This window comes from Scyliorhinus torazame, chromosome 4 (genome assembly GCF_047496885.1).
Source record: "Scyliorhinus torazame isolate Kashiwa2021f chromosome 4, sScyTor2.1, whole genome shotgun sequence".
NCBI classification, from domain to species: Eukaryota; Metazoa; Chordata; class Chondrichthyes; order Carcharhiniformes; family Scyliorhinidae; genus Scyliorhinus; species Scyliorhinus torazame.
The window spans coordinates 50,700,267-50,710,039 of NC_092710.1; the positions used below are offsets into that span (position 1 = coordinate 50,700,267).

The 9,773-nt window shown below is 44.2% G+C and overlaps 1 protein-coding gene across 1 annotated transcript; it reads left to right on the forward strand.

Moving 5' to 3' along the window:
• Positions 1–3,195: 3,195 nt before the first annotated feature.
• On the forward strand, positions 3,196–8,719 carry LOC140411340 (probable G-protein coupled receptor 139). The gene is made up of 2 exons (XM_072500461.1): positions 3,196–3,349; positions 7,434–8,719. Exons 1-2 carry the CDS (start codon positions 3,196–3,198, stop codon positions 8,468–8,470), a joined length of 1,191 nt encoding a protein of 396 aa, XP_072356562.1. The 3' UTR covers positions 8,471–8,719.
• Positions 8,720–9,773: the final 1,054 nt, after the last annotated feature.

Genomic DNA, 9,773 nt, shown 5'->3' on the forward strand with positions numbered 1-9,773 from the left:
AGCTGGTGCCCTGACCACGGACGCCACCAACTGCTCCACCGATTGTGGCACGGGTCTGACTGCCGAACACTGTCCACTTTCTGTCTCCTCCCTCCCGCAGGAGAAGATGGCGAATAACCACAGTGAGAGAGGGGACCGCAGCGGGACCGCTTGACCTCAGCATTTGCGGAACAGCGGGCAGTGGACTTTGTAGGTTGGCTCGGAGAAAGGGCAGTCACCGAGACGGAGATCTGAATCGGGCAACCAAGTGAGCTCCTCGCTGCATGGTGGATTCCTATGGCACGCATGGGCACCACGCCCACCCCACCACCACCCCACCCCACACCCACACCACCCACACACCACCTCACCCCACACCCACACCATCCCTCCCCCACCCCACCCCACACCACACCACCCCAGCCCACCCCACCCCCACACCACCCGCATACCACCCCCACACCATCACCACTCTCCCACCACCCCCACACCATCCCACACCACCCTCACACCACCCCCACACCACTCCCTCATCACCCCACACCACCCCCACCCCACCCTACTCTCCCAGCACCCCCTCACCATCCTCTCACCACCCCAACACCATCCTCTCACCAACACCCTCCAATCATAGGTCAGGAATTGTGTCTTGCAGGATCACCGGGCGATGATGCGGGCCCTTCTGGTGTCCCCAACCCCAATACCAGGAGAGCAGCGAGGAGGATGCAGACACGGGCACGGGTGGGCGCCCTCGACCCGCAGCCAGAGGTACCCCAGAGCACCAGTCTGGGGATGAAATTGACTTCCCATCACAGCTGTCTCCAACACCCTCCACCATCCCAGGGACCAGCTGCCTTGTGGGCAAGTTTCGGGCTTCAGGAAAGGGCGGTCCCATCTATTGTGGAGATGCAGTCTCAGAGCCAGGGACTACATGAGGGGAGTCGGCAACCAACCAATCTCCTGAAGGTGCAGTTAGAGCTGGTGAACCAGCTGTAGGGCAGGAGATGGTGCCGACCATGCGTACTACTGAGGTCAACACCGTACGTGCAGGATCTGCAATGGAGGCCTTGAGGACGAAGGTTTCGGCCATGGGTCAAGATGTCCAAGTATTTATCCGAGTATTTATCAGGTCCAGCCTTTAACCAGATGACTGATAAAGAACAAGAGCAAGTGGAGGGTGGAGTTAAGCTGTGGAATTCTCTGTCAGCGGATCCTCCGGCCCGCCGGTAGCACACCCACACCCGCACGTTTGCTGACGGCGAGGGTCGGCCCACAATCGGGTACTCCATTGGCCAGCTACGGGAATGGGGAATCCTGCTGCCGACGGGGGTGCGACGTGCAGGACTGGTGGACCGGAAAATTCCGCATATCTTTAGTTCCAGAAAATTAGGAGAATTACAACAGAGGAATTCAGAGACAAAGTTGATCAGAAAGCATACACAGAGATAGAATCTGAGTAGCCAGGAGTGTTATTGCACAATAAATAATATATTAATGTTGGAAGTGAAGCCCTTTAAATGCTCAGGTTGATGATAAAAGGTCAGCGCTTGATCACATGGTATTAACAGTGCGTTATAGAAATGAAGTTCTGTGGGTAGCACATGAGATTCCTGTAGGGGGTCATTTAGGAGTAAGGACAACTCCAGCAAATATACAAAAACATTTTCATAGGTCTGTCCTGCAGCGGGATGTAGTTGAACTTTGTCATACATGTCATACTTGATTGGTATTGGAAAATCTTAAACAACAAGCAAGCCAGCTACCTTAATACCCATTCTTGCATTTGAGGAAACATTTGTTGAGGCCTCAATTGTTAAGATGATAAAAAGTAATCAATGTTTGTTGACAATAATGGGTGTGGTTGCTAGATTTCCGGAAGCAATTCTGTTGCAAAATATTGCAGCAAAGAAGGTTGTAGTGGACTTAACTCTGTTTTAGCCACATACGGGCTAACAAAAGATATCTAGTCGGATCAGGGATTCAATTTTAGCGCAACATTATTCAGGGAAGTTATTAATAGCTGAGGAATAAAGTGCATCATCCAGCATCAGAAGGAGCTTTAGAAAGGTGGCATTTGATAAGTGGAATCAGACTTTAAAGACAACATCCATATTATCATAGAATTTACAGTGCAGATGGAGGCCATTCGGCCCATCGAGTCTGCACCGACTCTTGGAAAGAGCACCCTACTCAAGGTCGACACCGCCACCCTATCCCCATAACCCAGTAACCCCACCCAACACTAAGGGCAATTTTGGACATTAAGGGCAATTTATCATGGCCAATCCGCCTAATCTGCACATCTTTGGACTGTGGGAGGAAACCAGAGCACCCGGAGGAAACCCATGCACGCACGGGGAGGATGTGCAGATTCCGCACAGACAGTGACCCAAGCCGGAATCGAACCTGGAGCTGTGAAGCAATTGCGCTGTCCACAAGGCTACCGTGCTGCCAACATTTTGACTGTGTTGTCTTCTTTATTTCTCTGTGAACCACAAGCTGTTTCCTATATTGAATGAATGACCACACGACTGGTGTACTAGTTCAAAGACAGTTTATTAATAACACAAGACTTATTTCTATCTGCAATGATATTTAGTTTACGCACTAAACTAGACCTAATCACTAAGATGACCTTTACTTCACTTCGTGATGACCGGCTCTGTGCAAGAGATCAGGCCTTTAACTATGTCCACGTGGGTCGGTTGGAAGTCTTCAGGTTTGTCGCGACTGGGCTCGTCCTTCAGGTAGCGATTGTGGGTCCTTGAACTTGGCTAGTTGATATGCTGCAATTGGTCTCACACAGGCTGGTCCAAAAGAGGCCGATCTTTCGGTTTGCAGTTCTTCTTATCCCCCTGGGCTTTCGCGCCCTTTGGGGTGGTCCGAACTCCAGATCCAATAGATCGATAGAGTTCCGATCACCCTCATTGATCCTGGCCAATTAGGGGCGGATACCTCAGTGGCTGGGCGGGTCCTAGCTACCACTGTCATAGGCACAACAGCCTTTACAACTAATGGCAAGTGGCGCCGGTTTGTCTGCTACTGTTGCAACTCCATGATTCAAACTTGATTGTCCTGGCGGAAATGGTGATTGACTCTTTATGGGTACAAGTTTCAGTCAGGCCTGGCTTCTTTGCACAATACACAGAGGCTGTGTTCCTGTCTGTGTTCAAGCTGACCACAATTCCCATGATCTTTTGCAGGTGGCCATTTTAGATGGCTACAGATACAAAGATCGCGCAGATACAAAAGGAGATTGCAAGCATGCTTAAGAATATCAATGAAGTCAGTTACAATGATTGGAGATCAACTATTCTGATGGTACCAAAACCAAATGGAATGAAACGATTGTGTGTTGGACAAGCAAACTGTAATACTAAAGTTTATTTACTAAAAGTATACTGAGCAGTACCTTTAACAGAAAGGGTGAAGGAGATTCTGGCTTTTGTATCACCAAATGGCATGCATCAGTTTAAAGTGGTGCCATTTGGAATGAATAATGCGTGAGCAACATTGCGAAGTCTAACTGGACTACACAATTGTGCAGTGTACACTGCAGGTTTGGTGGTGTTCAGGTCACTGCGAAAGGAGCTTTTGGAACATCTGAAGGATTTGCTCGATTGTCCACAGTGGGATGATTTGGTGGTAAACCTGACTCAACGTCTGTTTACCAAAGCTAAATCACATTATGAAGCCACATTGTTGGTCATGGTCAGATTAACGCATGGAATGAGAAACTTAAAGCGATTGGGCACTTCACAATGCCATCGACGAGAAGAGAAGTTTTGAGATTTCTGATATTGTGTCCCTTTTGGCAGAAACCCCACGCCACATTTCACCATGATGGTTGTTCCACTGTGTTCCGCCACCCTGGGCTAGTGCGCGGTCAATTCCAGCCTCACTTTACCCTGAGTCGCAGCACAATTTAAATTGACAATTAATTCTTCGAAAATATCCGCGGGCTCTGGACTGTCGCTGACAAAAGACGACAGTCATCAGGTATGTAAATGTAAACACATTTTGAAAAATTAATAACAATAACTATAATTAACTATGCAGTAGATAAAAATGGTTAACGATTATCTAATTACTAACCCACCTCTTTTACTCACCCCCACTCTCTGTACACACAAACGCAAGACTGACAAACAAACACAGAGGGGAAAAAGGTGTAAATACAATGATGGAAGTAAAAGGATAAGGGTCTTTGTTTCAAATGGTTGTATTATAGTTCAGCTTTTTCATACGTTAGCCTTCTCGTACTCCTTTCTACAGTCTAGCCCTTCAGTTCGAGGTTTTTGTTTTCAGTCCATAATGGTTTTCAATACAGATTCATCCAAGTCTAAAGAAGCTCTCCGCAGGTACAGACATCCTCATTAGGCAGCATTAATGGAGGAAGAGAGAGCGAGAGGGAGAATGTGAAAGAGAAAGATACACATTCACAGCTGCTCAACTCAGCGTCCAGGCTCTGAATGTCCTTTCTATGGTGATCTGAAAACAATTCCACTCAGGTAGAACCCATCATTGCCTGTCACCGGGCAGAATATAGCCCTTTGCCAATTCATTGGCTACCAGCCAACCAATTGAACCGCCTACCTCCGATCTCTTGGGTGCCACAAAGTCTGAGTTCTGCTGTTCAAAAACTCCACAGTTCATTATTTTACAACGTTTGAGTTCCTTGCTTGCTCTTTCGCCTTAAAGGGATATGTCCAGAAAATATCCATGATCAAAATGATAACCACCAAGTAAAAGGAATGGGAAATAAAGGAATCACCACAAAAGACACCTTACAACTGACTGACCTTGGAAGACAGAACTAGACATTCCTTTGGATGGCTGACCGTTTGGAGGTACTGACAAACTGAAAACTATGCTAGCTGTCGCATCAGTTTGAATCACACCGAATTACCACAAGCAATTTCAGGTGGCCATTGATGCCAGTGATGTGGGCCTTGGTGCTGTTATGTTACAAGAAAATGAAGAAGCTATGGAAAGACTTGTTTGCTCCCCCACCCCCCAAAAGCCAAATACTCGTCAAAGGATGTATTCGACCATTGAGAAGGAGGCGTTGGGTTTGGCATTGGCTTTGCAACCTTTTGGCATTGATGTTGCTACAAATTCATCAGCGATAATTGTTTACACAAACCATAATCCATTGAAGTATTTGGTGAAATTTAAAGATTGAAACAAAATACTTATTAGATGGAATTTATTGCGACAACAATTTAACTTGAAAGGTATACATGTGGCAGGAAGAGAGAATGTGAATGCCGATATTTTATCATCATTTGAGATGAAAGAAGAATGGAACGTCAAAATTGGGAAAGACAGACTTAAATGTACTATACTGCTGTTTAAATGTTCATGCATAAATATGAGGGGATATGTATCATATAGAGCAATGTGAGTGCATAGTAATGAGTAGTGTTTAAAGTTGAAAATGTTATGCAAAATGAAGCCATATTTTCATATTGCTAGTTCATTCTGTTAAGGGGTTAAGTGTGAGGAATGTACAGAATTGGTATATTTCCATTGCATTTCATATCTGTTGCAGGAATGCTCTTCAAAGTCTGGTTAAGGTAATATCTGTTGCAGTCATATTATTAAAGAACCTTGATTATGATATCCAGACTGTGTTTCTGTTAAAACTTATTTTAAGATGAGTAAAACATTAGGTAACCATTGTTTCTATCTATTTATGTCTTTTCATACAGAAAGCTAATGAAACATTGTTATTGTTTCTGGAAATCCCCTGGGTAATAGATCATTTATGAGAGATTGTATTTTGTGCTAGCTGATTAAGTGACGGGACATTATAGTGGGATACAATGATGAAATTAATGGGAGGAGCCTTGTATTGCTGCAGTTTTGCAGTGTGTAATCAGCTTTTATGTTGAACCGCAGTTATGCAAATTCTGCCAGGGCCTATTAAGACGCAGTGTATTGGATCTGCTGTTAAAAAAGTCTCTCTTTCTCCAAAAGGTCTACACCGAGATAAGCAAGTAACCTATTTTGTCAACTTTACGTAGAAATGATATTTGAACTGTATTGGGTTGTTTAATTGGAATGAGTGAGTTAGGTGCAGACAGTAAGTACACGTTTAAAATTTTTATTTAAGACCTGTTAACAAAGTTATTTATTTGATGCTAAGCTTGTTAATTCTGTGTTTAAATTAACATGTGTTTTGACATAGACTATACTTATTGGTCAGAGTTATCATTCCTGGGGTGAAGTACCCTTCCTTACAGTTTTACAAATAGAAAAAGAGCTCTGGGTTCCCGTCTGGTATTCAAAGAAAATTTGGGGCCTGTCTGTTTCCCCAATAGTATTAGTTTTAAACGACATTTTGTAAGAGCTGACTGAAAGTTCAGAAATTTGCTGATAAAAGGTGTTTTTTTGGACAAATGCAGCATTTGCGTGAAATTGTTGGGAAGCAGCATATTCATTCGCATAGAGTCCTGTTGATCAGTTGAATGCAATGATTTCAACATAGGCTAGGATGATTTTTTACACTGGCAGTTGCAAGTTTGGCTTTAAAAAATAAACAATCTCTTCATATTGCTAGTTAGGGGGAAGGTCTGATGTATGTAGAAATTGTTATATATTACATATAATAATTATACTTGTGGCAGTAATGTTTTAATAGCCTGGATAAGGTATATATTTGTTGCAGTAATATTATTACAGAATCTATGTTGTGATATCCAGACTGTATGTCTGTTAAAGCTGTAATTAAGAGTGGCTAATGGTGGGGAAATACTTGATCCCGACCATTCTCTTTTTACAGATAAATGGGCTATTAACTTGTGTTCCGATTGCTGGAGATTCCCCGGAGTGTCGGTAATTTATGGGAGAGTGGTGCTAAATCCAAGCTAAGCAGGCCATGGAACTTAGTGGGATACAAGGATATAATGAATGCAGGATAGGTATATCTGTAGTTTTGCTGTCTGCTAGAAATTTTAAGTTGAACAGCGCTTTTGCCAATGTGGTCAGCTTGGGAGGAGAATTCTGACAAGACAGAAGAATTTTCAGTTTGTTCCTGAAAGGCAATCTCTCTCCAAAGGTCTGCACAAATAAGCAAGTAATCATGTTCTGCTAACTTTATTTATCAGTAGAATTTTAACTTTATTGTGTTGCTTTGTTGGAATAGAGAAATCGGGAAGGTGTGAGGCATGAGTTGAAGTTTTTCCTTGTGTTCAAACACTGTTTACCCGATAATTGCTGTTATTTTCCTTGATGTTAATGCGGTTAATTCTTTGTTTAAATTTGCCATTCTCATCCCGTACCAATGCAATGTTGTGTTCTGGACCGGGATCTTGACATCTGGAAGAAAGGAGAAGGATCAACTGGGCGCTTGAAGATATCAGCTCTTTGCATTTCAGAGCGTGCCCACAGCGGCACATAATTAGAAGCTGAGTGTCTGAAGATTATTCTCATGTCCGCCTGAAAAACAGTGCAAGAGTCATGGTTGGATTTATTGAGCTATGACCCAATTGTAAGCCACACATATTATCTGGCTAATGCTTCCTGCCTGGTCTCAGGAATAGGCAATATTTTCTGTAATTCCACTCTCTTTTCCTTTTTATGTGTTACAGTGAATTTGGTGTCAATTTTGATTCTTTCCCGTGGAAAGTGCAGCCTCTCCACCTGCACCACACGCTACTTGGTGGCTATGGCAACAGCGGATCTTCTGGTCATCATCACTGAGGTCATACTAAACCGAATCAATGATTATTATTTCCCATTGAATTTCCTAAGAATCACCCCTGTGTGTAGTGTTCGCTACGTCCTGCTCCGTATAGCCATAGACTGTTCTGTCTGGTTCACTGTCGCTTTCACTTTTGATCGATTTGTCGTCATTTGTTGTCAGAAGCTGAAATCTAAATATTGCACCAAGAGAACTGCAGCTGTGGTCCTAGCAAATATCGGCATTCTGTTCACTGTGAAAAACATCCCCATCTACTTTCGATTTAAACCTAGAAGGATTATCGACAATGTACCTTGGATGTGTTCAAATAAGCGGAGCTATTTTACTGACCCTGTTTGGATTGGATTCAGAAAATTTGAAAAAGTTCTAACGCCACTGATACCATTCGCTTTAATTTTGCTGCTGAACTTACTGACAGTCAGACACATTTTGGTGACCAGCCGGGTCCGTAAGCAACTGAGAGGTCAGAGCGTGGGGGATAATCACAGTGACCCGGAGATGGAGAGCAGAAGGAAGTCGATGATTTTACTCTTCTCCATATCCGGCAGCTTCATCCTCCTGTGGTTTGTTTATGTTTTGTATTTCTTTGATGTAAATGACTTCTTAGATGATGATTCATTTTACATCTTTGAAAATGTTGCCTATATGCTGCGGAACTTAAGTTGCTGCACAAACACCCTGATTTACGTCCTGACTCAGTCTAACTTCAGAGAGCAATTGAAGAGCATGCTGAAATACCCAGTTATATCAATTATTAAATTAATGAATAAACAACACATCTGAGACCAATCAGATGGTGAGGCAGTGCTGAAATGCAAGAGGGTAAAGCAGGTAGCTCGGAAAGGAAAGGCCAGGAGGAGTGGGGAAAACAAAATAACTGTTAGGGATGGGCAAGGGTGAATATGAATGTTTCAGGAGAGGAGCCAGATGATTTCCTGGTGTGCTGGAAATAAATCAGCAAACACCATCGTTCCTTTACCTCCTCTGCTTGATTTCCCATTTCCTCGCATTTTCCCAAAAGTAAAACTTAGCGGGTTCACAGAAAAACAAAATTGTTCGTATATTAGAAATATTACTGTGACAATGCATTATTCTTATTTATTTATCAATATAGTCATTGAGTCAATAAACACTTTATTAAATCTGAGTCCCGAGCTTTCTTAACGCCTGGCTGGGTAATTGGGAAGGTGGGGAATGGGAAGATGGGGAATGTGGCATATGGGAGTTTGTGGAAGGTGGGTAATGGGGAAGAGCGGGTTTGGGAAAGGTGGTGTGTGGAGTGGGAAGGTTGACTAGGTGATGTGGAAGATGGGCTTAATGAACATGCGGGATGGAGCAGGTGGGACTGGAATTTGTGGGAAATGGGAAGGTGCGAGGGTGGAGAATGTGGAGGATGGAAAATGTAGTGGATGCGGATTGTGGAGGATTGAAAATGTGGGTTGGGGCAAGTTGAGGAATGGTTAAGTTGGGGGATGGGAAAATGGGCAATGGGAAAGTTGGGTGACGAGGAAGGGGGTGGGGTTGGGAATGTTTTGTTGGGGCAGGTGGGTGCGAAATTGGTGTCATGGGGGTGGAGTGGGGTATTGGCAAGGTGAGGGTGGGAAAGTTAGGGGATGGGGTGGTTGGGATGGCAAAGGTGTCCTTTGTGGAACATTCATGATTGGGAAGGTGGCGCCAGGAGAAGGTATTGAATGTGGTACATCAGGGATGGGGAATGTTGGGAATGAGGAATGTGGAATACGCAGAAGGTGGGGGGTGGGGAAGATGGGGATGGTGAATTTGCTGGACGTGAAAGGTGGGGTGTAGTCAAGCCTAGACTCTGGCAGAGCGGTGTGGAGGTTGGTCGTCACCACCAGGACCCATTTTCCTTGTGGGGTGGCTGTGGGAGGACGGGGTGGGGAGGTCTTGGGGAGGGGGAGCAGAGATCCTTGGCCATGTCAGTCGGGATGGTCAGTGTCTGAAGTAGCAACTCCTGCAGGTAGATCATTCTAACTGACAGGACAATGGAACAATGATAGATGATGTTGTGATGCAACAAAGATCATTGATCAAAAAGTAGGAGGGACTGGATTCCTTTCTCAAATTG

Bases quoted from the DNA above. Each gene is read 5' to 3' on its own strand.
- LOC140411340 (XM_072500461.1), top strand. From the start codon at position 3,196: ATGGCTACAGATACAAAGATCGCGCAGATACAAAAGGAGATTGCAAGC. The intron at 3,350-7,433 runs GTAATACTAAAG...CCTGAAAAACAG, and splicing joins GTGTGTTGGACAAGCAAACT to TGCAAGAGTCATGGTTGGAT.